This window comes from Chelonia mydas, chromosome 19, assembly GCF_015237465.2.
Source record: "Chelonia mydas isolate rCheMyd1 chromosome 19, rCheMyd1.pri.v2, whole genome shotgun sequence".
Classification (NCBI taxonomy): Eukaryota; Metazoa; Chordata; order Testudines; family Cheloniidae; genus Chelonia; species Chelonia mydas.
Window position 1 is genome coordinate 6,648,218 of NC_051259.2, and position 27,520 is coordinate 6,675,737.

A 27,520-nucleotide genomic window follows, 5' to 3' on the forward strand; every position below is an offset into this window, starting at 1 on the left:
ACACACACACCCCGGGACTCCCACGCCTATCCAACCCTCCCCGTTCCCCATCCCCTGACACACACACACCCAGAACCTCTGCCCTATCCAACCGCCCCCTGCTCCCTATCCCCAGACTGCCCCCCGGGACTCCCTGCCCCTTATCCAACCCCCCGGGCCCCTTACCGTGCCGCTCAGAGCAGCATGTCTGGCAGCCGCATCTCCCGGCCAGAGCCACACGCGCTGCCCAAAGCTTATGCTCAAATAAATTGGTTAGTCTCTAAGGTGCCACAAATACTCCTTTTCTTTTTGCAAATACAGACTAACGTGGCTGCTACTCTGAAACCTCCCAGGCCAGGAGCTCAGGGGCCGGGTAGGACAGTCCCACGGGCCGTAGTTTGCCCACCTCTGTTGTATACACAAACGTGCCTAGTTGTTCGTTGAGCGGGTGCCAACTGCTTCCCAGGACATCACCTTTAAAGGGCATCAGGATGTAGCCAGATTTTTTAAAGCTGCTCAACTCCTTTTGCTTGGCACACGCTGCAGGTTGAACAAATGCCGCATGGTTCCAGGCTGGTGGCATGGGGGGAGTGCCACAAATGTAAACTGATTTGTGTTTGGTGCCAACACATCTCAAGCCAGCACTGACTGGGCCACAACACACTGCTAACAAGACCCCTAAAGTAATGTAGAGCCCAACTTTCTCACTGATAGTTTATTTAACCTGCTTTCATGGACTGGAATAATCTGCAATAGTAACTGGACAGAAAAAGAACTGAAGCACAAATAAATGTGTAATAAACCTGCGTGAACATCACATAGTAACGTTTATTGCAAAATACTGCACCATCAGCAGCATTCAAACAGGACTGTTCAGTGTTTTGCACTATTCTAAAATACATAATGCACCATAAAAGCGCAGAGCTTTTTAACATCTCCCATTCTTTAGTGCTTGCAGATGTGATGATTGGGTTGCATTTATTGTAGGGGAGCTGGTCACAACATTGTTAAGGTTGATTGTTATTTAGTAAATAACACTATGTTAATAACACAGATGCACTACATGTACTTGCTACATTACAGAAGACATCGTAAGAAAAGACCCCTACGCCTAGGAGCTTATAGTTGACCTCAGACAAATACTATGCTGGGGACTTTAGTTCTTTAGTTTAGACTATAGTTCTTTTGTGAGAGTTGGTTGGTAAGATCATTCCATAGGAGGCTTTATGGAAGAAATGAGGTTTAAAGAAGGATTTGATAGTTTGACTCACATGGAGTGAGAGACTTCCAAACAGGTGGGAGTGCATTGAGTTAGAGAGAGCAGTAAGGATGAGAGAGAGGGTAGAATGGGAGTTCTGGGTGCTTTCCACAATTGGGCTTTTAACACAGGAGAGAGGGGGAAAGTGAAGGAATTTGTGATGGTCACAGTGGCAGACGCAGGACTGATGTTCAGAACACAAGTTTAGTCGCAGAGCAAATGGCAAGTTCCACCCTGCACTACATGCAGCCACGGAGTTGGGATAATGTAAGAACTAAAGTGAGAAACTCATATTACAGGACACAAATAATCCCTGAACTGTGGTGGTTTGTGATTGTGTTGCAGGGGAAGTGTCTGCACTGGTCCTAGTGGCTATTCTATGGGGAGGGACAAACCCATTTTTGAAGACGGGGACAGAGGGACTGGAGAAGGTGAAGCAAAGGAACCGGGTGCTGCAGCTACTTGCAGAGATGAAATTCCTGTGCCTCAATTATAAGGTATTAGAACTCCCTCCAAACCATTTCAGATAGTGCCAAGGGGGCCTCCTGGATGGAGATTGTTTTGAATGTCTGTGGCTTAATCTGGCTTTAACATTAATTTTCTTGACCATTTAATTATATCTGCTCTGGGCTTGATGGTTTTTATTGGAAATTTAATTTTTATCCTTTGTGATATTCCATTTAGCTTGCATATGATACCACTTTTCCCATGAGGGTTTCAAAGCACTTTACACACATTAGTTAATTAAGCCTCATATCATTCCTGTGAAATAAGTGTTCTCTCTCTTTTACTGACTAGGAAACTGAGAAGTTATGAGACTGACCCAATTCACACAAGGAGTCAGTGGCACAACCATAAACAGAGCCCTGTGATTTAACTGCTAGACCACACTTCCTTCTAGAGTGAGGAATAGGACAAATGAATCCTGGTTCCTAATTCCCCACTCTAACAACTAGCTTCACTTCCTCACATAACATTCATGCTGTGTATATGGTCATTTCATGTGCAGTGACTGAATATGTTATGTTTTCCTTGTAGTACATGGTGCCATTTCTGTTTAACCAGTGTGGATCAATAATCTACTACCTCACATTGGCATCCACAGGTTAGTCCTTCCCATTATGTTTCAGTGTGGTGGGATAGCTGGGGCTGGATAGACAATTTCATCCTTGAGAAGATCTGTGGCCCAGCCAAGAAATCAATTACACGTATCTAGGCTTGGCAGAATGTATTATTTTTTAATTTTGACATAACATTGACATTTATTATTAAACATTTTTTGTATTTTTATCAATTTAAATTTTCACAATTGCAGAAAATTATGGGGGGTGTGACAGGCAATTATTTAATGACAGCCTTTGAGATGCAAAAAAATTAAATATTTATAATCATTAAAACACAAATTGTCACATCACATGTTAAAATATATGAAGTTCTCAAGCAGCATTTTTCTCACTTTGCCTATCTGTAAATATTTTTTCATTGGTTTGTGTGTAAGGTGAAACCAATGTTTACCAACAAAAATCTAAGCCTTCCAAGCCTACACATAACAGGATAGCAGCAGTTTTGCATTGGTGATGAGAAAGTGATTTTTACAAGATTTAGTTTTTAAACTGTGGTTAACTGATCATGTCAACATTCCCTGTTCAATTTCAGACCTGTCCCTGGTGGTGCCTCTCTGTAACTCTCTGGCTTTGATAGTCACAGTAGTAACTGGGAAGACTCTTGGGGAAGACATTGGTGGTAAAAGTAAGTCATACTTCAGTGCAGTGCTTTTATATATGTGCTCTGCACACAGCTTGGCATTCAGCACCATACCTTGAACATCTAGATTACCATTGTTTGGTGTGATCTCTAGCTAGATCATGTAATGCTAGGGGCAAGATGTATGGTTAGTTAAACTGTTCTTCTTATCATAATTGGGGATGGATTTATTGAGGACCCCTCCCCTAGATATGTACAGAGTGATGATCTGGTTAATCCTACCTTCTCATGGATGGATATAAGATAACACTAGTCTGTGTGCGATCATCAGTTGCTGTTGTCTCACTGAGGGATTTGAAACTAGGTTTTAGACAACTCTACTCTGCTAGTAGTAACTTAATATTTTTACATTAAGGAGCTACACTGGGGGTAAGCTGCAGAAAGTAAGAATGTTATCCTGTGAGTGCTTTAGGGGAGGGAAGAAACCAAGCAAATTGAAGTGTGATGACATTTTGTTCCAAACAGCTTATTCAGCTTTCTAGGATTATTGTTGAGAGAGGGTGAAATTTGTAGATTTAGAGGCGTCCTGTACAGTTCAAGTCAATGGGAGTTAAGGGTAACCGTACCTCAGGTTCAGGCCTTTACAAAATAAAGACATGTGAGCAGAACAGAACTGGTTAATACCCCTCTGGGCCAAGAAAGATGTTCTATAAAAACCTAAATTACCCATGAAGATTCTTCTTCCTCATCCCTTCCCTCAGTCCAGCGTGTGACACTAGATAACTTCATTAAATGGCTGCAAATTTGAGGTTGTTTGTAACTGACTGGGATGAGGTCCAGCTCTATAGGCCCATGCTAATAGCTACATTTGTCTTTAAACACAGCTATTGTTAGCACAGCGTTAACAAGGTTTCCCTGACTAGAGCAAACAAGGACTTTTTTCCTAAGAACTGTGCTCCAGCCTCCTATACACACACGCTATGCTGTCCGTAGTTTTATAATATAGTTAACAGATTTAAAAAAAAAAAACAACAAACCTCTGCACCGGTGTGAGGAAGAGTGTCTAGAACCTGCTATTAACAACGCTACTGAAATTCATCCAGAACTAGCATGTTTCTGATCCTCTCTATCTAGCTAGTCAAACCACATCATCACTGTAGCATGTGAACGGAGGACAAGGCCTAACTGATTAGTGGTGAGTGTTCATGATTCCTCCCATTTTTGTATGTCCTGTCTCCTTAGGAGCAGTGGTAGGAATGCTGCTTACTATCTTGGGAGTTGCTCTGTGTATAGCTGGTTCTGTGAACGAGTGAGAAACACTGTGACAGTGGAAGAAGAAAGAATGCGCAGAAGGTAATGCCATTGTTTGGGATAGGTACCCCCTGCCTCTCTGGACCCAGATCAGCTGCCAGTGCTGTGGTCTAGAACCAAGGCAACGTGGAAGGGTGAATTTTGATACCTAAAGAAGAAGATTTCTGAAAACAGTTGTTGGAGTCTCTTTGCCTTTTCAAGGTTGAGGTCTTGTTCTTTTGGGGGCACTAAGCCTTGAATATTTGGGGTTTGAGCCCCCAATACTTAATTTACATGCAGAATCCTACGCAAAAAATTAGTGTCCCGATCTTCCTCCGACCTCCCTTCTAAGTCTCCCAAAGTTCCACACTGCTGGAGTCCATGGTGTAATCTCCATTTATTGTACATCCCCGTGATGGACATGTTGACATTCCCACCCACACAGTGAGGGATTTGGAACCAGAGTTTACTCTGTTAAAAAAAAAAAAAAATGTAAACAACTGGGTTGCAGAGTTGAAGGGTCATCTCATCACTAGATAGTACATTTTAAAATCTGAAAAAAAAACCCTTTATATCCATCAGGGGAATATTTGACACGGGACAGCAGAAAATGGTTCACCAAGCTTATTTCCGGAGGTAGCTACTGCACTCAGACTCCGCACTGTACTCTAATTGCTACATCACCGTATTTCTAGAACCCAAAGGCTGAACAAACTAGATAGGTTCATACTCATCCCCTCCTCAGTTTTTCCAGAATGTCTTTTCTTCCGTGTGTGCCTCTTAGACTGTAAGCTCTTCAGAGCAGGGACTATTCTTAACTTGTCTTGTTCAGCACTTACTGGATAATAAATTATTACCAAATGCTCTGAGCCAATGTCCCTCCCGGATTGAGACTTACAACTTAACTGAGAACCCAGCTAGTCTCTCCGCTGCAGAAGGACTCCCCTTTCATGGGCGAGTAAAAGTTATTCTGTACAGTAAAAATTAATTCCTTCCCCCCCATTTCAGATACAAACCAGCTCCTTGACTGTGGAAATTAAAAAATGTAGGCCCAGGCATTTCCCATCTTCCTCCCAAAGCACCTTCCCCAAGAAAGGAAGAAAAGTGTTTATATTAAAATTTATATTTTTAAAAATATACTATGAATGTGTCTGACTCATTGTTCAGCTGAAGCCTGCTTTACAAAGCCCAGGAAATGAAGGCATTCTTATTATTTAAAACAAGCATTTTTTAAAATCCTTGGATTTGATCAACGTGCTTATGTTGTTATCCACCACTGCACAGAGAGTAAAGCTAACTTGATCTCCATTTCATCACAGTCACTTCATTAACTCTTTGGAGCTTCACACGGTCGGAGAAATGGCTCTTTCAGTTCTCTTCCTCCTCTGAGTCACTGCCGTAATTTCGCATTGTCAAGGCCTTCCGCCATCTGTCAGTGCTCCCAACTTTCCCCATTTAAAGACAAAACAATACAAGTGACTTTTAATGTAACTAACGTGGTGTTGTATAGTGGTTACAGTCAGGGTCTGGCATTAAGAATTTCTGGGTACTGTTCCCAGCTATGCCATGGACTTGCTATATGACCGCGGACTTCTGTGTGCTTCAGTCTAAACACCTTTAAAATAGGCTTAGGGATTCTTGCCTACAGCACAGGAAGGCTATGAGGCTCAAATAAGTGTTTGTATAGCAATTTGAGGTCTGTGGATGAAAGGCCAACTACCACAACATCAGCATTTGCAGGAGGCAGCAGGGTACTCTTTGCAGGCAAAGAAACGCTGCCCCAGCCTGTGAAGTAAATACAGAGTACAAGGATCCAAATTCACCCCAGAGGCCAGAGTGCTTCATTAGGTTATTCTGATGTTAGCTAGGAACTGCTCCGATTTAAGTCTGAATTTTACCTTTGATCTTAAAAAGGAACAGGAGCAGTCCCATAACATATGCAATGGGACAAAATGCATTAACTCTAGAAATTCTTATGAAAACCAGTATAAGAAAAATTACTGCCCCCAAAGAGCAGGCACCTTTATAAAAACTCCACAAAACTGGGATTTTATTCATTGCAAAAGAAAAGTTTCAGACTGTTGCTGTTAAGTGATTGAAGAGATTTGTTACAAATGCGTTGAGCAGCTGATTGTGTGTGTGCCACAAGCATCCATACTTTGCATGTCTAAAAGCACCACTTGCAATGCCTAATTTATATGAAATAAAATACTCCTGCCTCCATATTTAATAGAGGTGCAACCTGCAGAAACTTGGTCCCAGCATGCACTGCACCATCAGGACCCCAGTAGTCTTAACAGGCTGCATTATAGTATTAAAGATTAGGGCAGCTGCAGGCTGAGACATTCAGCTGCAGAGGCCAAACTTCCGCCACCCTTGGAGGATGCCAAGATTCAGCTGTCAATCTTTTACACATTCAAAATCTAAGCCTCTGATAAAGAGGTTTTTACAGTGAAGGTTTGTAACCACAACTACAGTTATACAAGGTGAGACAATAGCACACAGTAAGTGGCATAGCATTCCCCTGATACTGTGTGCAGTTATTTTGGTTTTAAGAGTTTATTGTATCAGTTGCTTTATAAGTCACAATTAGGGGATAGCAAATTTGTGTCAGTTTAAGAATTTGTACTGAGTTACCCTCCTGTTAAATTAAAACCAGTTGCATCTTAGGTATCTAATCTTAACTTGTTTACTTTCACACTCTCTGTCTTACACACACACACACACACACACACTTTACAAGTATACTGGACTGTTTAGCAGTACCTTGCTGTGAGGAGTCATTTTGCTTTTTGGTATAACTTCTTCCACAGTCTTGGCAGCTCTCTGGAGAAGAGAGAAAATAACGACAAAAATCAGGGGCAACCTATTTTATCTTTAAGTCTCTGCTCTGTTGGAGAACCGTATGACTCTTACAGCCCTGTAGAAAGGCCATCTCTGGAGTCCTGTGCAAATGCAAAAGTGTGGATCCACATCTGATTCACATCCACAAGAATCAACTCTCTGTATATGGCCGGGGGGGGTGGATATAGGATCTGGAAGGTGGGGAAGCAGCCTCATAGGCTATGAGCTGCAGACAGTGGATTCCCTCCCTTTGAGATCCTATATTTAGAGCCCTGCGCGGATACAAAATTTGTATCCTCATCCGATCTCACAGGAGCAGCCTGAGCTCCCAGACAGTTAGTAATGCAGGAGAGAAAAAGCCTTTTAGTAATTTACCAGAGAAAGTTATACCTCATACCTGATCAACAGGTAGCTCCATCTTTGTGTATTCGTCCTCCACAACTTCCTGGGCACCTCGCATCTCCTTCCTCGGGTCTTTCACTTTATAGACACTTCCCTCTTCTGTGAGGAGAAGAAAGATCTTAAGAGGGTATCACAGACACTAGCTGTGTCTTAGTGCAGCTTAAGCGATAGGAATGGCTAGGTCCAGTCTAGTGTTTCTGGGGGCCTTTCATCACTGCCTGCCATGTTGCTAGCACTGAGGAAATAGCATTAATAAGCTGTTAACCATGTTTAGAGTTTGATTTTATATAGCAAGTCAGATTAAGAAAACATTGGGTCGGTTCATAAATCTCATTTAAAAAAAATGTTCCTGACACAGTTACAGGGTGAGCTGCACCTCTGTCCCCTTTCTAGGTTTCCCAGACTTCCCCCCGCACTCTGTTAGACATCATGCCTTCATCTCTCTGGGGTGGAATCATGCATTTTTCCCCACTCTTAGATCAGGTCTGGGCACTGACCATGCTTACCCAGCAGGTCCAACTGGGTTTGGTACCTGCTGTTCTTCCTTTCGGGAATCTGTGACCAATGGTGAATAGAGTGATCATACAGCCTTCTTAAACCAAAGTATTGTTTAACAGTAGGAACAAAGCACTTAGAGAAAAATGATTTTAAGACATCAGTCTATCTTACCTACACACTTACCATCCCTGGACGGTAACTGAGGCACGCCTAACTACTCCTGACACCCCAGAGGAGCCTATGTCAGTCTGGTTTCCCCAAACAGCTCCCCAACAACTCCTCCCCCTCCTGAGAGAGAAAGAGTTCCTTTTTAAACTCCTGTAGTGCTTTTGATCTCTAATTCACAGCCTTTTCCCCATCCTGGCATTATCTCTTAACAAACCTTAGGTGTTTACTAAGGGGATGGGGGGATCTTATCTTGAACCACTGTGTTTCCTTCCTGCTTGTTTTCTTTGCAGCCCCCTATTAAACTTAACCAATATAGTCATACAGTAAACATCCAAATAACCAGGTCAACATAAAGGATTCGTAAGTTATTGCAGAGCAGCTCCACATCCACCAAAGTTCCTTCCCTGGTTTGCTGGTAGGCGTTCAGACACATTTGCTTTTCACCTTTTATGCTCTTTAACTATTGCACCAGCAGATACAGCGGGGGTGCAACTCAAGGCAACTCCAGACAGAGTTCAGTATCTCAGCTTCACAACGACTCATGTCTCAAGAAAGTCTCATTCATGGGGTGTTTGTTGAGGAGAGGAAGGAATGGAATTACAACAGCACTTAGGAGATACACTAGCCACTGTTCCCCTGTAGCACCTCCGAGTTAGACAGATTACTCCCTTAGCATCAAATTAAAGCCATTCCCTGTCATTCCTAAACATTCATAGTGTTCTTTACCTTGGTCAGGCCAGTGTTGCATGTTCCTGCTATTCTTCCTGTTTTGCCCTGCACGGACAGGCTTAGCATGGAAAACAGACTCTTCCTCTTTGCATGGATATTTCCCGGCTTGTCTGCGCACTGCTGGAGAAGGAACGGGGGTCTTGTCTTCCTCTTCATTTCCTGTGGACTGCACCCTGCGATAGTCTGGCTGAAATTAACATTCACAATAACATCCTTAGTTTGTTTCTTAACCTAGGGCTTGTGAGAATGAGAGACTAATTCTACAGCACTAGTTATAGAGACACTAGGCCATCTGCCCAATATGGCCCCACCAGTACACCTCAAAGCTGACTGGCAGGATCCCATATGATACCAGTCCTGAAAACAAGGTTTTAATGCAAACTGCTATGCAGTTTAACTATAGTGGGTCACACCCAGTGCTTGCTATATTCATTACCTGCTGAGGTGGATCAGTGAGGGCAGAATCGCTAGCTCCATCCTGGGAAGTGGCATAGCTTTTACCAAACTGAGAACAAGAACAGGAAATGTTTCAACAAAATGTAACAAGACAGACACCCCTCCAAAAGGGCATGGCAGCCAGGACTTGGTGGGACAGTTCGTTTTCAGTGGAGTGCCCAGCCGACCCCAGCTCCTGTAGCTGAGATCCCTGTATGACCACTTCCTACTCACACAAGAACTCTCTCCTGTCCATTCCAAGATGGATTCTCAGAACAGCTGCCTTTATTGATCATAAAGTGGCAAAAAGAAGGGCACAAGCCCAAATTTGCAAGCCAGCTCTATGGAGCACTGTACAACAGAAAGGAGAACCAGATGGCCAGTGGCTACACAAATGTCTCCTGCTGGTCACGGGCATGCCAGAGAAAAGACACCACAACCAGGACCATCCAAAAATAAGATCTGAAGAAGTCAACGTCAGGGTCCCAAAATTAAGGAAGAAGGAGGTGTTTAAGGCCTGCTCTGGAAGCTTCTGTTGGATGAAGATAATACGCCATGGCAAAACACTAAGATCTACTAATGATCTTACTCGGGGGCTGCATGCTTCGTTGCTTCTGTAGGCTGTGTTTACTGCACACACCAGGTGCTCCTTGCATCCCTCCATTCTCCCCGTGTGCCATCCTCCTCTATGTCAGGGACTCCCTGCAGCCCCCTCCACTTCTCCCCCATATCAGACGCCTTCATCTCCCCTTGCCCCCTGTGTGTGACCCCATTCTACCCTGTGCCAGGGCTACCCATTCCCCCAGCCATTCTTATTCTCTCTCTCATCTTTTCTCCCCTGTTCAGGATGGTCAACATTTTAAACTCAGCGGAGATAGAGACAGAGCTAAAATAAGCGGTATTATTAGGCTGGAATGTCCAAACAGAAAAATGCCATCGAGTTGATGTAAAGGCCTCACAAGCTCAGCCAGTTACAATTATACTATAAAGAGCGGGCAAGTAGGGTGCCTTCATAGGGCAGCTGAGGAGAACGCCGCTATTGCTTAAAACAGAGAGAAATGAAGCAAAGATGGGCATTTCCAGCCAAGTCCCATTGCTCATATCCAGAGGATATTGTATCAGAATCAGTGTCGGGGGAAGCTTTTCTGTTGCATCCATTTACATGTGTCCACTATGTACAGATTTATGTCTAAACCAGCTTGACAGCTGGTCTGTAGCGTAAATGTAGCAGCCCACGCAGGCTGAGCTACCTACCCCGTGATTGTGGATCCTGCGTCTGTTATTTGGATGGTTCCTGAAACACAGAAAACCGAATCTCAGCATGTTGAGATCCAACATATTCAGCGACAGGGTGTGCGTCCATGGGATGCGCATGCACAAATATTCACCCTGGCATTTTTTTCCTTTTCCACATTCACAAGCAAGTGCAGCGCTGGTGAAAGGTGCTGGATTGACAGCCCTGGAGGTCTCTAGTCTCAGAGCAGGCAGAGCACAGGTAGCATCAGTGCAGGCTCCCCCACCAGTGTGCCTCAGCCCTAATCTGAGCAGGGCGCTGACTCCACGACTGGACTGCTCTGCTGAGACGACCCGCAGGAAGGAGAATTCATGATGCTTGTGAAGAGCTGTTTGACTCTAAACTGAATCAACACCCACCACTCATTTCACACGGGCCACTAAACAGCCAGCAGGTGATTAAAAGAAAGAAGCTCTTAGTCACTGCTGACCTAGGCCAGATTTGAAGCACCATCCTAGAGGTGGAAGGCTCTATCCCACTGCCAATCCCAGACCAGCAAAATCTGCTGCTATTCTCAACTGACAACTGCTTTTTGGCCCTTGCTACAGGACTACTGGGAAACTGAGCCAACCAATCTTTTTCTGGTGCTGGGCATGGGGATTTCATAGGGTGGTTTGTACATGTTAAAAACAGCCCGACACTAACATGCATAAAAAAACCCAACAATTTTGTACTTGTATCATATTTGTACCCTGACTTCTATCATAATTCAGATTATTTTAATCCAAGGCCACAGACACTCTCACAACAGAATCCTAATAATAAGGAAATTGATTTAAGTGTTCACATTTCCCATTTCAAGTTGGGAAATTTGATATGCAAACTCAATAAAAGCTGTTAAAGTTGTTTCCAAGATTCAGACAACACACACTTTTGCCAGGGGATGGGGGGAAGGGCTCCCAGGTTCCAATCACACCAGGAGAGCATCGCTGAACGTCGGCTCAACATTGCGGCATTTCTTTTTGAAGTGATTTTGGGTTAGTTCCAGCCATAGTTTTCAAAGGCGGCCACAGATTTTGAGCATTTCCAGTTTTAGGTGCCCAATTTGAGACACCTAAGGCTTTGGAGTTACAGGTGGCTCAGCAGCTCTGAAAATCAGGCCCCTACAGGTCTCAAACTGGGCACCCAAAAAGTCAGAGTTTTGAAAACTGGGGCTTGAGTGATTATTAAGTTACAGGAAGAACTAGTCATTTGTTCCCTTATTTCCCCTCTCCTCACTCCCATGCATAAATATGAAGATTATTTTTAAGTTTAGGACCAGCATAACGCATAGTCTCTAGGCCACAGGTACCTGCCTACCTACCGTAATGCCCGGTGCTTAGAATTCTCAGGCACCAGCAGCTCAAAGTAGGGCAGATTTTTGTACTTCTCCACCCCTATCGCCACATAGTATTCACCGTTCACCAACTCCTTGCCACTGGAGACTGGGACTCCATCCAGCCGGCAGAGCCTATGGGAGAAGATAGCAAGGGGTTTAAAAAAGCATGGGAGTGGGGCGGGTGAGGGAGCAGCAGCAAATGATCCTGCTTGGGTGGAAGTACACCCTGTGATCAGAACATAGAACACAGGCCAGAGTATGGGCCAGTCTCACGGTTGGTGGAGGTCTGCTGAAGTCAGCGGAGTTATTACACCACTGTGAATGTGGCCCAGTGTGTTTCAGCTAAGTTATTTACTGTTCAATCTCTATTTGTTCAGTAAGATTCCCCTCCCCCCCATACACATAAGGCATAATATGAGGATAATGATTTGCTTATAGTTCTTTTCACCTGAGCATAATGAACGTTAACTCTCACCAAGCCCCCAAGAGGTAAGTATTATCCCCATTTTACAGAATGTAAAACTTGAGTACCAGGGCCAAACAGCACATCAGTGGCAGAAACAGGATTAGAACCCAGGTGTCCTGACTCCCGGTCCTCTTGTGCTAACCACTAAACAGTGTAAGGGGACACAGTATAGGCCAGATGGACATGAGGTAAGGAAAAGCCAGTAGTGCCTCTTATGGATACCCACTTTCGAACAGCTCCACTGCGCAGGTTGGCTCTCTCCGTCAGCAGGCCCAGGATGGCGTCCCACTCCTGCAGGGTGCTCTTGGAGAGCAGCAGTCGGAAAGGGGGGCTCAGCAAATCCCCATTCCGGAAAACACTTCAATAAAAGGGCCAAGAAAATATATGTGAGGAACCTGTGTTTCCAGCCCCCTGTATCTGTACACCCAACCCCCATGAACAAATAGCCAACTCCTCTAGAATTTTCCAAGCCAGTAGCTCTCCAATAGCCACACAATTAACCAGCTCTTTATTATTGGGTACACGGTGGTTGAGCCAAAGGGTCCCAACCAGGATTGGATCTAGGTGTTGTACAAACATATAAGACGGTTCCTTCACCAAAGAGTTTATCATCTAAAACAACAACAGATGAAGAGGCAGGAACAGAATACAACGTAGGAGCAGAGTGAACAAGGCAATGATAGAGGAAAACAACAAATGTACTTATCTCGCCTTTACCCCTAGGAACAGACAATATATGAAGGATGGAGGAAAGGGAGGCCATCAAAATGTGGACAATGTTTACCCAGGCACATGTTAAAATTTTCTTTTAAAAGATATATATCAACTATAGCCAACAGCCCCCCCCTCCTGTCCATTGTCAGCTGGGCATTTAATTGGAGACACCATGGAAGAAGTGGGCCTTGAGGAGGGATTGGAGAGTGGTGGCTTTATGGATCAGCTTGGGGAGAGCATGCCAAGCTCAAGGGGCAGCATGAGAGGAAGCACAGAGATGGTTGTGGGGGGAGCAATAAAAAAGGCTGGCACTGTTGGCAGAAGAGATAAGAGTGGATAAGTAGAGTGGCAGAGTTGCAAAGAGCCTCAAAGATGAGGAGAAGAGTATGATCTCAGCAGGAACCTGTTGAATGGACTGGAGATAGCCTATAATGCCAGACTTTCGAGGTCAGACATACAGATAGTGTGATCTCCAGTTAGCGTGTCACAAATTTCCTCCCCGTCAAGACAGATCATCCCAAGGCACAGCACGCTGGATTCAGAAGAATTTAACAGTGAGGTCTCAGCCTGTAATAATCCATATGCACAGCCAGTGCTTCATATATTGGACCAAACTGTGCTCTCAGTTTACACTGTTGTAAATCCAGAGTTAACCCAGTTGAAGCCAATGTGGTTACACTGGATTTACACTAAATTGGTATTTGATCCAATCAGTTAAAAGCCCAGGAAACTCTGGTACTAATGGGGCTTTCCATGCTTGTTCTGTTTCAGAAAATGAAACGATTGTGCTCATAGAAAACCATTCCACACATAAGGCTGCAAGATTCATTTAACCCAGGGCTAGAGGAGCAGGGCCCAGAATATATCCAGCTACAGAGGGCTGGTCATTGAAGAGGAGGGGTCCCTTACTTCTAAAGAATGACTTAGTCCTGATAGGGAGGAACTTGCTCTCAATGAAGGAGGCATAGGTAGATATAGCAACTAGCTCTGGGAGGGACCAGGGCAGGAATATACCCCTCCAAAGTCAGTTTTCCCCAGTTCCTGAGCTCTGGGACTCTGCCTCCAGCCTCCCCTGCTCCCGAAGGGAATCTTTAGAGAAAAGTCAAAAGGCACTCACTGTATAATGCAGGGCAGGTGGACATTCTTCTGCCATCGCACTGCCATGTTCAGCTTCTGGGGAACAACAGGGCGGATCTACAGGCCAGATTCAGCGCACACAAATGTCACTCAAACGCAGAGCTTAGGAGCTGCCTGCCAGGTTGGACTTCCTAACTTGCTGTATGGTCTCATTGCTGCTAGGTGGGGCTTGTTGGCAGGCAAGTCCTGGAGAGCCTCTTCAATCACTCACTCACACACACACACACTCAACAAATGGGTTGGCAAGGCCAGGTGCATAGGGTTGCCAGGGTTAAGTCTGTGTATAGGTCTAAGTGTTAATGATGGTGATGGAATGTAAACAAAGGGCTCAGATCTGCTGGCAGTCACCCAGGGGATGTCCCATTGACTCCCAAAGCGCTTTCAGGGCCTTCATTCTTAGGCACCCACATTTATTCCTGTCACCCACACCCACTTCTTCCTGACTCCTGTGCATTGTGCACAACTGCCTCCCCTGCTCGGTTTAGGATTGACATTCTCAGTTCCATTGATGTTTAAATGGGGGTGGGGTCGGGGCGCAGCCAGCTGCTGGTTCTGACAAGCTTATTTATGAGCTGTGGATATTTTGAAGAGATTGGCAGGAGAGCACCCCATACTGCTTTCTCTACAGCATTAGTCATGGTGGGAAGAATGTCACATACCCAGGTAGATCTCACACTGCCCTCCTCCCCCCACATCCTTCACCACCAGGCCCTCATGTAGGGAGTGGTTAGAGGAAGAGAAACACATGCAACCAGCCTTGTAGAAAGTAATTCCTGACAAAGTTCTCCCGTCCTCTGCTAGTAGCAGGTGGTGTCCTAATCCCTGACCGAGCCTTACATTCTGCTCGCTGTTTGAACAAGGCAACCACCTGTCTCCCACACAGACTCACCTGCATGCCATTTTTTTTCCTGCTCCCACTGAGCTGCTTCATTCCAGGGTTTAAATAGCTGTAAAAACACAGGCAAGAAAATTATCAATACACACCTCTTCTAACCCCCAGCATCCTAACCTGGGGAGAACTTCATTTGTATGTATTAAACTTAATACCTTATTCTAAGTCTCATCAGCATGAATAGAAGTGAAGCTGTGGACTAATCAGGCTACAAGAACAAAATTGTAGCTGGTTTTTAACTGATTACGATCACAAGATGGTTATGTCTAGTGTTTACTTCTTTAGAGGTCAATACCAGCAAGAACTGGACCAATGTTAACTGGTTAGGTCACTTCTCAGCTGATAGTTCTTGGCTTCTGCAAATATCTGTATGCCAGTGTTGCCTACATTCACGCTGCAGCCATTCACATTGTATATAAAACTCTCTGCTTCCCAAGTGCTTATCAGCAGGAAATTATCATTTCTTCTGGTTGTCTCTCCCCATCTGCCCTCCAGAACGCTAGACTAACCAACAACTGTTATAATGAAACAATTCTCAGCCAAACAGGCCGAGTTCCAGATACCACATATGCCAACTTCACATTTTGGTGAACATCATGTTTTATCCCTTGAGCGAGACATTGACCAAGACTCCAAGCACTGGCCAGTGGTGCTCAATAAATACAGGTTGACAGTTTCTTCCACAATATTTACTTACTCAGTCCAATTCATCCCTCATGAATCTTCACTGACTCCAAAGGAGTTATGCAAGGAATGAATCCAGCCCACTATATTTTAGGCTGCATTTGAAAAATAAATACACATTTGGAAATGCCTGCTCCATGCAGAACATAAGAAACCTGGTAGAATGGAGATGATGCATCAGTGGCTGACATTTCTAGGGACGGACACTTGTGATGGAAGTCCACAGCAGATAGCCCCACCTAACTCCCACTGTGCTCCCTAAGACACAGAGCTGTTTGTAATGCAACATAATACTGCACAGCACATACCAACATCCTGCCAGAACATACATTTTTCTGCAGATATTTTCTTATTCTTATAATGTGAAAGATCACCTTGATTTACATTTCCAGTCTCATCCAGCACATCTAGGAATATTCACACCTGATTCCAATGAGTGAAGCAATTAAAAGGACAGATCTCTTCCTTCCCAGTTTCAGGCTAACACACAGCTGATTGTTGCATGCCCTTTAAAATCCCGAATATTAAACTTATTTAAAGTCCCTTTAACTTCCCCAACTATTAATTTTAAGGGTAGATAATCTGATGGGAAGTGAAAACCAAGATTACTGACAAGTTGTTATATTCTTTTGTGCCACACAACCGGCTACACTAAGATTTTCTTTCGATAAAGACTGGTTCTTATGCATGGTGAATGAGGCATGCACGAGAGCAGGAATGAGCTGGCTCTGTCAATCAAAACAAGGTGAGACTCTAAGCTCAGCGCTGTCAGCCATATTTATGACAAACCAAACACACTGCATGAATTTCTCATGCACCCCCCATTACCCGCTCAGTCTCCAATTTCTTTCCACACTCTGCCTCAAACTCTCGACAGAACATAACACACACAGAAGTGCTGTCTGTTTTCAGCTGCACAGTTACCTCTTCCTTCCCCAGTAGCCACATGGGAATAGGTATCTAAGGTCACTTATCAAGTCCCGAGACCGAAGTAACAGTTTGATCTACTCACTCTAGCTTTTTGAACCGCTCAAAGCCCGCTGCCACATACGGGCATCCATTCTGCAGCTCCTCTAGCTCAGTGACCCGGTGGCCCTGCCTGGGGGTGTAGATGTTCCTCACAGCTACAGAGGCATGAATGGTGCTGGTCACCTCATTCAGAAACGCTTCAAAGGTCAGGAACTGGCGCTGGTTCACCACAAATTTCCTTCCATGGAAGAAGGAGTCCCCATTGCGATATACCATCACATTCTTGGCCACAGGGGCCAGAGCGATTGTGCTAGAGCTCATTCCTCTGGAGCCACGTCCACCCCACTGATCATAGAGAGACAAGCCGATCAGCACAGGGCAAAGGCTGGAAGAGGAAAACCCCAGCAACCCTTGTGCTAAGCACAAGCCCTTGCTGGCTGTCTCTCTTTGTGCTCCCTCTCCCTTCTCAGAGCTGTGTTCTGAAAGGGACTCTTGACGTTTCCATGGCTGCAGGCCCAGCAAGAGGAGGGAGTTTTGTAGGCCGGCCTGGAGGCTGAGTCACTCAAACTGAGAACCAAACAGCTCCTCAGTACCTCTCCTCTACTACACACAAACAGCACCAAAAGCTCCCTCACAGCCCAGCCCAGCCCAGCTCCAAAATCAGGAGATCGGATGGCTCAGGAGAGCAGACAGGGCTGATTACCTCCACAGCCCAGAGTGGAGGTGTCTGAAAGTTGTCACTCTCTGATAACTGCTCAGTAGCCTGTGGGACATGAGTTTGGCAGGTGCCAATGCAGCACCTATTTGACAAGTATCTGCATCACAAAGCAACCCCCCCCATCCCCCCGCATTAATTAGCTCCCTAGTTACCATCATCAAAATGGACTATGGAGACTGAACTACTCTGCTGGCCTGCAGGAGAGGAAGAATAGTCCAGTGGCTAGGGTATTAGCTCATAACCTGGGAGACCCAGGTTCAATTCCCTGCTCTGCTGGAGGGACAGAAAAGTATCTACAATAGAAAGATAGTTGGGGGGCGGAGCTTGAACTGCTGCAGACAAGTCTGGTCAGCTGGCAGAGGAATTCAAGCCAAACACCTCTCACTTATATGACAACCACTCAAAAAATATTTCAATGCAAACAAAGCTATACTTGCCCCTGTCTTCTCCCCCTTTCTATTCCACTGCTGAGAGCATAGATTCAAGACACCAGCCTGATTCCCCCATCTCTGCAGAGGGGTGAAGAAGTGAAGCCTACAACAGCTCCTCTCTTCTTGAACACAGAGGGCTAAATCTTCATCCTGCTTAAGTTAGTAGCTCATTAGTCTTCAATAGGGCCAGAAAGTTTACATTGGCTGGACCCATCAAATTCTGAAGTACCCCTCCATACGTTTACAGGGCTAGACTGTACTAAATGGAGTCAAGTCAAAGACATATGCATTAAAGGATGCATCCAACAGCTTTATTTACATCGTGAACAGGTTACAACCTGGAGAGCTTTCCTTCAACATATACTCTGTCATCTGAAGCAATAGCCTCTGCCCATCCCTAGCATTTGACATTACAGCTGAGGTTAGGCTTGCTTTGCTTTTCACTGGATAGCGTCTGTGCTAGGTGGAGGGATCAAGACAACATCTAGCCCAGCCAATGGCAGAGACAAATCTGGGGAGAGACCATATTTTATTCAGAAACAAAAATGGAGAACAAATGAGTATGTTCAGGAACTGACACAGTTTTCATTGGAATAGTTCCAGACTCTACATTAAATATGTGTATGATTGCACGTGGAAAGAGATAGAACCCAGAGCATCTGTACTCACAAAGTGTTAAGGGTCTGGGATAGGGATCAACCATGCCATGGGGAAAAATCCCCTTTCTGTCGTTCATGGGTTGACCATTAGAACAGGCAACAAAGCACATTGGGAAAAGCATCTGGTTAGAGAATACATTCTGTACACCCAGGGCCAAATCTTGTGGTTGGCATTCTGCTGGAGAGAAGTCTGCAGGGTTTGGCATGGAGTATTTTGGGATCTCCAAGTCTTGAGAACAGAGTCATGGTATATGGGAGACAGACTCTTTCCAAATACATGGCTCAGTAAGCGGACTACAAAAAGCCATTCCTACTCTGTGGAGGGGAGCCCATTCCTCGTGTTCAAAGCACCAGGCTGCTTCCCTGCAGATCAGTTCAACCACAAATCATCAACTAATCATTTAAAGAAAAGTACATAAACAAATCAGTCTGGCTGAGATTTCCCTCTCAGGCTCAGTCAGCAGAAATGGGGTTCTTCCGGGTGAGGGCTGAGTAATAACCCCTTCAGTACATATAATGTCCTCCTTAGCGTGGGGCAGATATTTAACACCTGTCTTCACCAAGAGTTTTCAAGTTTAAAAATAAACATCTTCATTGTAACTAATTCTTATTCTGATGAATGTGACAAAGTCCCAGTGGAAGTCACAAGTTAACCATGAAGAACGTCTATGCCACAGTGGAGCTAGTGCTTTCCCAGGCAGCTGCAGTTCATGCTGCTCACGTGAGGATTCCCCTCCTGCAGTGGATGGGACACAGTCCAGCTAGTCCCAGAGAACGCTGCTCCTCCATTACAAGGTGAGCATACTCTGCATCCCTCTGAAACAGTTTCCTATCGCTCGGGAGTCCCCAGTCTTTGCCTCAGGATCAAATACTACAAGACAAAAAGGAAATCAAATGATTGCTTAAATCTTGCTAGACTTGAAACCAGAGAAGCATCTGTCTGCCGGTTACCCAGCTACCACTGGAGTCCTCATATGTGGGGAGAAATCCTTAAACATTGAAAGGAACGCAACTGAGGCTTGTAGGGCTAGATTTAGGTGTCTTCCTCCCTCTGCTGGCTACTTGCTCATGGCCAGGCAGAGTGCTCTAATATGCAAAGGATCTGTCCTTTGGATGTTGCCTATTCACAAGAGGAGCAAGTGGACAGAGCAGAGGGACGTTGCTAAGTATACACACAGCAATAGTCACATGCAACGAAGCACTTTACAAACTTAATTAAGCAGTGCATGCATGCACACCCACCCAGCCAGGTGTGCGCGCACACGCACACTATAGGTGAATAACCTTATCCCGATGTTATAGATAGGGAACCTGAGGCACAAATTGCAAGGTCCCACAGCAAGTCAGCAACACCTTACCTTAGTCCTAGGCTTAGGCATATAGAAATCTTTCTCCCTTTGTGCCTACAGTTGGAAATAAGCCCCAGCATGCCAGGTTTACCAGTGTTGGGTTGCCTAGCAGAGTACCTGGCATTTTAGACAACATCCTCCATGTTTAATTGTTTTTAGAGTAGGTTATGGTTAAGATTGTCAACCCTAAGTGTCCTTCAGCAGCAGGAACTCTTACTAACACACACACACCCCCGATGACTACATTACTAATCCCATCCACTGTTGCAGGGAAAACACAGAATTCCGTACCCACATCTCGGTAGGAAAGTGAGAGAAACCGAGGTAGAGATCTAGCGGTTGAAGCCAGGTACTTCCAGGAGAGTCAGTATTCCTGCATTCTACCCCTGCTCTGCCACTGACTTAACTGTCTGACCTCAGGCAAGTCACCAAACCTCACCATGCCTCATTTCCCTATTTATAAAATGGATGTGATACCACTGACCCATATCCATAAAGCACTTTGAGACCTTGAGATGGAAGGTACAATACAAGCATTATTCTATCCTTATTTCTTTACCAACTGATCATTGCTAATTCACACTCATGCCTGGAGATTAGCACTGAAGGTAGATTAGCATGTAAGTGAGAGAACACAACAATAAAGAAATAACAGACCCTACCTCACAAAACATATTTGGATAAACTAGATGAACAAGTGTGGTTTAGATTAGAATATGGACTGTAGTACATTCTAGAAGAGCAGTGAAGTCTTTGTAACACACCTATAGCTAACCTCAGCCATATCTTCATTTAATTAGCTGATGTTTACACACAGAAAGTGCTGTACAAGTGCTAAATATTATCATCTCCTGCAGAGAAGAGAAATGCACCTCCATCATCTGATTAAACTCCTATGTAACTAAATATTCATCCTGGAAATCCAATCCCCACCACAGTGATTAACCGCAGATTCCTCTTGCAAACGTTTGTCTGGACAAGCCAACCTCTGAACACACCAAAAGGCAAGGACAGGCTCTTACATTCTTACGGCTCACGATAGCTTGTTGCAGCCACAGCAGCTCCATGGCCAAGTGATTTCGATAGCACTGGAGGTCAGGAAGAGTTTGAGGCAGCTCCTGTTTTATGCTCTTGGATGGGAGCTCTGCACAGAAATGGAAAACAGAGATTAATGCCATTTAAGGGGTTATTTGGTTTTATAGCCTAGATCCTCTTTAGATCCCCTCTTGTGTTCAGAGGCCAGACAGAGGCAGGAGGTACTCTTCCCAAATTCCACCCACAATCCCAGGGGAACTGAATGTTTTGATAGAAGAATCAGCAGTGAAACAGTTAACCACCTTAACATGCAAACTGCTGTCAACAGGTTTCAAAGTCAACAACCCATTGCAACAAAGAGAGGCAGGTCACCCCATTTGGAACCAGAATTCTATTTTGTACTATTCTCGCTTCTCATATTGCCATCATCACTGTAGTATCCAAGAACACACGACTGTTAAACCAAGCCAGTGCACACAGACTTGGAGCAAGCTATTTAGAAAATTAACCTCTTTGCATTCCTCACATCTTATGAAAGATGCACATCACCTTCCTTAGTTTGCAGAGTCATACTATACAGAAGCTAGTGTGCACAGAAGCTAGCGTGTACAGAAGCTAGCTAATTTTCCTGTGTGGTTACTGCTGGCAAAACTGGGCCAATCTGTCTGTATTATTCACTTTCTGGCTCCATAAGAGGCTGTTTATTTTCTTGTGTCTTGTACAGCAAGAGAGAGATACCTTGGATACTAACCTACTTCCAACTGTGTCAAAACAAACACATGCACGCATGTCCACAAACAGGATAAAAATCAAACACTTTTCTGGGTAAAATCCCTACACTCTTGAACAAAATCCATCCTGATGGACTATCAGAGTTTTCCAGGGCTAGAGCCTAGAGTCTTTCCAACACAGTGTTCCCTAGACTCTGCTCTATACTTGACCATGATGCCTACGTAGAGAGGTTATAACACTGAGATATTGCCTGCTTTGAGGATCTGCAGTTAGTCTCTAGGATCTACAAAGAAAGGAAGTTCCTAACTTAAGCAGCCCAAGCAAGACTACGAGCTTGAAGAGCATGCATAAAGTTGCTTGGAACAGAAAAAATCTAGCTTGCTTGTGATCAAAGGCTTTGCAGAAAAATCTTTAATCTGATCTCAAGTACAGCAAGGACCTCCCCCTTCCCCTATGCTAATGGAAGAGGTGACATGGAATGTATTTAGGCAAACAAAGGTTTGGATAAGAGGGTGTATTTTCTCCTACAATTGATGCTCACTGAGAGGCAGAACCTACATTTGGAAAATGGGAGGATTTGAATAAGAGGGATTTTTAGGTGAGAAACCTGGAACCCTGCCCCAAACAGGGGCTGATCAAGGCTTCTGAACTGGTGTGGAACCAAGTTTAGTTTGTCCTTGCAGTTAAATAATGTATATCTGCAATAGGTAATTTCATAGTGTAGACAAGACCTTGGGGAAGAGATATGATTTAAACAGGAGACTCACACGAGGGGCCCCAGACTCCATTCTATGCTACCTCTTGGATAAGATACATTGCTCTAGTCTCTCTGTTGTATTCCTGAGGCTTTTGTCTCCCCAACAGTCTAGCTCAGGTGGGTGAGTACGTTGCCAGGTTACACATGCCATGCTGGAAGGGTTCAGAGGTGCTGGCTATAATGTGTATCCCTATTCCTGTTTCTTACCCTGGCTGACTGCAGTAGACCCTGTCTCCGGAACAGTGCTGCTCCATACAGATGATGCATTGCTATAGTTCTTCCATTCCATATTCTCCCCTGACAAGCTGCAGTCCTGTCCAGTGGATTTATCTGCAGCACACTCTGGATTTTGCTTCACTCTGTTGCTTTCACCTCTTGAAACCATCTCCTCACCTTGAAGCTGGGCTGGAGGTTTCAAGTAACTCCTACAGTCACAGTCCTTTTCTGGTTCTAGTGTCTCAAGAGGACAAAGCTTTTGCTGCCCTTTATCAGTGTTGTTCTGGTCTTTGGATCCAGACTCCTGATCAATTAATCGCTTTACTTTCATCTGCTTCTGGAGAAACAATGTTTGAGAAGTTAAACATGGAGGAGAGTTAACGAATCGAGGGAAGTAATAAAACAATCCAACAAGGTTAGATTCTTCCTGGCCAAGATGATCTCGCTTAGTAGAGCTAACCAGCTCTGGTAACTTTCCTCATTTGTGGGCAGAGTGAATTTCTGGAAAGCAGTGAGGAAAGTTACCAGAGCTGGTTACAAACATCTACTAAGCGAGATCATCTTGGCCAGGAAGAAACTAACCTCGTTGGATTTTTTTATTACACTACAAACACTGCAAGAGAGCAAGTCTCAGATAGTGCCTGGTTGTATTATGGACAGATGGGGTCTGTCATGGAGAAGAGAGAGTTGGTTCTTCCAGGCTTCAGCATCACGATTCGGGTGGTTAACACATGGCTAGGTTCAGTCTATAGTGTGAGATGGAAGCTTTAACTGTGTCAGAGGACAAGCAGGTTTCCCCAATATGGCTGCAGTTACAGCCTTTAGCCAGACCATAGTTTGAATCCAAGCACAAATCATGTGATAATGAAGTCCAGAAACTACCTGCTATATGTAGAAGTGCTGAATACCGTTTTAGCTACCCAATTTTTTGTAAGAAATCCCTATTCACAGAGAATATGCCAATCATATCAGCAATGCCAGCCTTTGCCAGGAGCGACAGCGTACCGTGAACTGAATGGACCATACCTTTTTTTGGACCATACCTTTTGAGGAAAGAAAGGCGTTGGTATGAAGCGTCCTTTCCACTGCAACTGACCCAAATCCCCTTCAATCTCCTTTACCGTGTTCTCATAGTCCTCCTGTAAGCTATGGAACCTCTTCCTCACAAGATAACCCCTGACATAGGCCTATGAAGTATAAGACAGAGATCCTTAAATAGTCATAGAGATGGTTGACAAAGTTTCCCAATACAGAGACGATTTGCAGATGCTTCAGAGGGAACGAACAGCACAGGGCAATTTTGAGTGATACATCCCCTGTCGTTCACAACCAGCTTCTGGCATTAGAGGTAGGGCTACCCAGAGCATCGGGTTGCGACCCTGACCATCTTGGTTAATAACCATTGATGGGCCTATTCTCCATTAATTCTTTTTTGATCCCAGTTATACTTTTGGCCTTCACACCATCCCATGGCAATGAGTTCCACAGGTTGACTGTTTGTTGTGTGAAGAAGTACTTCCTCATGTTTGTTGTAAACCTGCTGCCCATTCATTTCATTGAGTGACCCCCTAGTTATTGTGTTATGTCACAGGTAAATAAAACACCTCCCTGTTCACTTTCTCCACACCATTCGTGATTTTATAAACCTCTATCATATCCTCCCCTCTACTCATCTCTTTTCAAAGCCAAACAGTCCTAATCTTTTTATTCTCTCCTTGTAGGGAAGCTGTTCCAATCATTCTTGTTGCCCTTCTCTGCGCCTTTTCCAATTCTAATATATCTTTTTTCAGATGAGGTGATCAGAACTACATGCACCATTCAAGGTGTGGGCATACCAGTGGTTTATGTAGTGGCATTATGATATTTTCTGTTCTATCTATCCCTTTCCTAATGGTTCCTAACATTACTATTACTTCACAATACCTTAGATTATTAAAACGGAAACAATCATTAATAAAATCTTAGAGCCCAATACTGCAAATGCCATATAAGGCACGATGCTAACTACCCTGATAGTCCCACTTAAGTCAAATAGACTACCAGATATTATGCTTCTGGCCATGAGTAGTGAATATTTGCAGGATCAGGCCCTAACTTATTGTTACTGCTTAGGCAATTTGTTGGTTTATTTTTGTATTTCTTCTGGCTAAGACAGAGAAAACAGCCCATCAATTTCACTGTGTTTCTAGTCAGCGTCACTTTCTATATGTCTAGATGTTCTCTATGTATATAAATCTCCCCACTGTATTTTCCACTGAAAGCATCCGATGAAGTGAGCTGTAGCTCACGAAAGCTTATGCTCAAACAAATTTGTGAGTCTCTAAGGTGCCACAAGTACTCCTTTTCTTTTTGCGAATACAGACTAACAGGGCTACTACTCTGAAACCCGTCTAGATGAAAGTGATTGATCTGAAATAAACAGGTTTCAAACACTACAGGGAGATGCTTGTGTGTGTTTTAAAACTGTTTCCATTGGATTTTGTTTTCTCCTAATTTTCAGTTTTGTAAACCTTATTTTTACAAAGCCTAAATTCTCTCACTTAGTCTTTTTAAAAAGTTTCTTAGAATAGAATGAAGAACACAGTTCCAAGTGTGCTTTTCAAGTCACTTCCTTAGAGGGTAAGATTCCAGGTCTTGGGAAACCTCTTTCATTGAGGAGATACATTTCTCGCCTATTAGGCTATTGCCCCAGACCAGTGGTTAGGTTCTTTTAGAACGAACGAACACATACCCCGCCCCCCGCAGTAAAGCACCAATGATGAAAGTTTCCGAGAAAGGCATCCACCCTTTAAGGAACATGTGACTTACTTATACCATATTATGGCTTGTCTACCATGTCTCATACCATGGAGCTACTCAGGAATGGCTACCGTGCCTTAAATTCACACCCTACCTTAATCCAAATTAACTTTCAAATGCAAACAAACTCTGAATACAGATAAAAATGCACCAAATTTGAAGTCAATGGGAATTTTGCCACTGACATCAGTAGTGCAGGATCAAGGCCCCTAATGTTATTTGTATATTGTGCCTGTTTCTATGAAACACACAGGAAAAAACTAAAGACAGGCGCACCAAGGAGCTGTGATTGCTCTGGTTTCAGTGAGGGGAAAACTCAGCCCTGGAGTAAGAGAACAACCCACCACCGCCTTCAGTGGTGCTGCACCAGCTTATGGCAGGGAGGTGTTTGACCCAGAGACTCCAGACTAAGCGTTAAGTGCAAGAGACAGCAGGAGCTGGGGCATCAGAAACAGATTAAGAGAACTTTGTCCCTTGTCTCCCAAGATGTGCCAACACCAAGATGCACCCCCCCCCACTCCTCCGATATACAGTCATCCCCCCCGGGGCCTGTCCCAGCCCCAGATGCACCCCCCCCCTTCCGATATACAGTCATCCCGCCCGGGGCCTGCCCCAGATGCACCCCCCCCACCCCTCAGATATGCAGCCCTCCCCCCTCACGGCCTGCCCCAGATGCACCCCCCCACTCCTCAGATATGCAGCCCTCCCCCCTCACGGCCTGCCCCAGATGCACCCCCCCACTCCTCAGATATGCAGCCCTCCCCCCCCACGGCCTGCCCCAGAGGCACCCCCCCACTCCTCAGATATGCAGCCCTCCCCCCCCCACGGCCTGCCCCAGAGGCACCCCCCCACTCCTCAGATATGCAGCCCTCCCCCCCACGGCCTGCCCCAGAGGCACCCCCCCCCCTCAGATATGCAGCCCTCCCCCCCACGGCCTGCCCCAGATGCACCCCCCCACTCCTCAGATATGCAGCCCTCCCCCCCACGGCCTGCCCCAGAGGCACCCCCCCACTCCTCAGATATGCAGCCCTCCCCCCCACGGCCTGCCCCAGAGGCACCCCCCCCTCCTCAGATATGCAGCCCTCCCCCCCACGGCCTGCCCCAGATGCACCCCCCCCCCATTCCTCAGATATGCAGCCCTGCCCCAGATGCCCCCACCCCCACGGCCTGCCCCACCTTATCCCCAATACCTGCCCACGCCCCGCCCCGCCCCGCGCGCGCGCCTCACCTGCAGCCTCGTCACCAGCCGTTGCTGCTCCGCCGCCATCTCCCCCCGAACCGCCGCTGCAGCTGCCTGGTAACCGGGCTCCGGCCGATGGCGTCATCGAGTGGCGACAGCAGGCGGGGGATTGGCTCTTCCGCCTCCTTCCCTCCCGCCCCCCGCCCTGCAGTGGCCCCTAGATACTGCCCTCTTGCGGGCACGTGCGGGGAGGAGACCCATTACTGGCCAGCAGGGGGAAGGGCAGTGAGTGGCCCCATGTCCAAGTGCCACACAGGCTGGGGGCTCCCCGCTCTGAACCCCTAGCCAGTCAAAGGTAGTGACCCTCTGGAAGGGTATAAGGGGGTCCCCCTCTTTGCCTCCTGACCAGCTGGGTGATCTCACAGCAGAGCCCCATTCCCGTTGGCAGGATGGAGGGGTGGCTGGGCCAAATACAAGTGACATTATGACCAAGCAGAGGGCGTCACTCTGCCCCTCAGGTTTGGGGTAGCTGGGCCAGTACCCTGGCCTCCTCCTTAGCAAAATTCTGGGTGCACCCCTACCCTGAACCTCCTGCTTTCCAAGGGAATCTTTGCCTCTTTGTCTGGGGTAGAGTAGCTCCCAGTGCTTTATCCCCATGCCTCCTCCATTCAGCCTCAGCCCCATTTTACAGATGGGCTAACTGAGGCAGAGAGCGATTTGCAAGACCATAACAAGCCTCAGGATTTAGGAGCCTAACCCAAGACATTGTAAAGGAGCTGGAACACGCTCAGCATTTTTTGGAAATCAGGCTCCATTCAGGTGTCTCACATTAGACACCCACTACCATTAGTCACTTCTGAAAA

At 45.5% G+C, this 27,520-nt stretch overlaps 3 protein-coding genes across 9 annotated transcripts in view; 1 reads left to right on the forward strand and 2 right to left on the reverse strand.

Annotated features, from left to right (window-relative positions):
* The window catches only part of TMEM234 (transmembrane protein 234), a 34,572-nt gene that overhangs the window by 812 nt on the left and 6,240 nt on the right, over nt 1-27,520 (forward strand). The window contains exons 2-5 of one of the 3 annotated variants that reach the window (XM_037881802.2): nt 1,583-1,734; nt 2,276-2,342; nt 2,894-2,986; nt 4,184-5,368. In XM_037881802.2, the coding sequence (XP_037737730.1) occupies nt 1,583-1,734; nt 2,276-2,342; nt 2,894-2,986; nt 4,184-4,254 (383 nt within the window). In that variant the 3' untranslated portion in view covers nt 4,255-5,368. Of the gene's footprint in view, nt 1-1,582; nt 1,735-2,275; nt 2,343-2,893; nt 5,369-27,520 lie in introns of those variants that run through there. The other 2 variants (XM_037881803.2, XM_037881801.2) reach the window with 2 other exon arrangements.
* On the reverse strand, nt 788-17,479 carry DCDC2B (doublecortin domain containing 2B). Of its 3 annotated transcripts, none has more exons than XM_037881794.2 (11): nt 16,825-17,478; nt 15,126-15,183; nt 14,217-14,272; nt 12,612-12,743; nt 11,905-12,051; nt 10,562-10,601; nt 9,309-9,377; nt 8,870-9,059; nt 7,473-7,576; nt 6,998-7,057; nt 788-5,677 (listed from the first exon to the last, which is right to left on the reverse strand). In XM_037881794.2, the coding sequence occupies exons 1-11, from the start codon at nt 17,100-17,102 to the stop codon at nt 5,600-5,602; spliced, it is 1,212 nt and encodes a 403-aa protein (XP_037737722.1). In that variant the 5' UTR covers nt 17,103-17,478; the 3' UTR covers nt 788-5,599. The 3 variants fall into 3 exon arrangements, with proteins under 3 accessions (XP_037737722.1, XP_037737721.1, XP_037737723.1); XM_037881793.2 differs by having other exon boundaries at nt 14,217-14,293; nt 16,825-17,475; XM_037881795.2 differs by lacking the exon at nt 9,309-9,377 and having other exon boundaries at nt 14,217-14,293; nt 16,825-17,479.
* Nucleotides 18,220-27,500, reverse strand: IQCC (IQ motif containing C). Of its 3 annotated transcripts, none has more exons than XM_037881797.2 (5): nt 26,706-27,500; nt 23,722-23,865; nt 22,670-23,015; nt 20,961-21,082; nt 18,220-19,460 (listed from the first exon to the last, which is right to left on the reverse strand). In XM_037881797.2, the coding sequence occupies exons 1-5, from the start codon at nt 26,742-26,744 to the stop codon at nt 19,419-19,421; spliced, it is 693 nt and encodes a 230-aa protein (XP_037737725.1). In that variant the 5' UTR covers nt 26,745-27,500; the 3' UTR covers nt 18,220-19,418. The 3 variants fall into 3 exon arrangements, with proteins under 3 accessions (XP_037737725.1, XP_043388295.1, XP_037737726.1); XM_043532360.1 differs by having other exon boundaries at nt 22,670-23,012; nt 26,706-26,839; XM_037881798.2 differs by having other exon boundaries at nt 22,856-23,015; nt 26,706-26,839.

Excerpts from the sequence above, each read along its gene's own strand:
- DCDC2B (XM_037881793.2), bottom strand. The coding sequence starts at position 17,102 with ATGAGCTCTAGCACAATCGCTCTGGCCCCTGTGGCCAAGAATGTGATG. Across the intron at positions 12,052-12,611 it reads CGCAGTGGAGCTGTTCGAAA|GCTCTGCCGGCTGGATGGAG; the intron begins GTGGGTATCCAT and ends CTTCTCCCATAG. Across the intron at positions 9,378-10,561 it reads GCAGGATCCACAATCACGGG|TTTGGTAAAAGCTATGCCAC; the intron begins GTAGGTAGCTCA and ends TCTTGTTCTCAG.
- IQCC (XM_037881797.2), bottom strand. The coding sequence starts at position 26,744 with ATGGCGGCGGAGCAGCAACGGCTGGTGACGAGGCTGCAG. Across the intron at positions 23,016-23,721 it reads CGCCTTTCTTTCCTCAAAAG|AAGCAGATGAAAGTAAAGCG; the intron begins GTATGGTCCAAA and ends TTGTTTCTCCAG. Across the intron at positions 19,461-20,960 it reads CTATCGTGAGCCGTAAGAAT|TATTTGATCCTGAGGCAAAG; the intron begins GTAAGAGCCTGT and ends TTTGTCTTGTAG.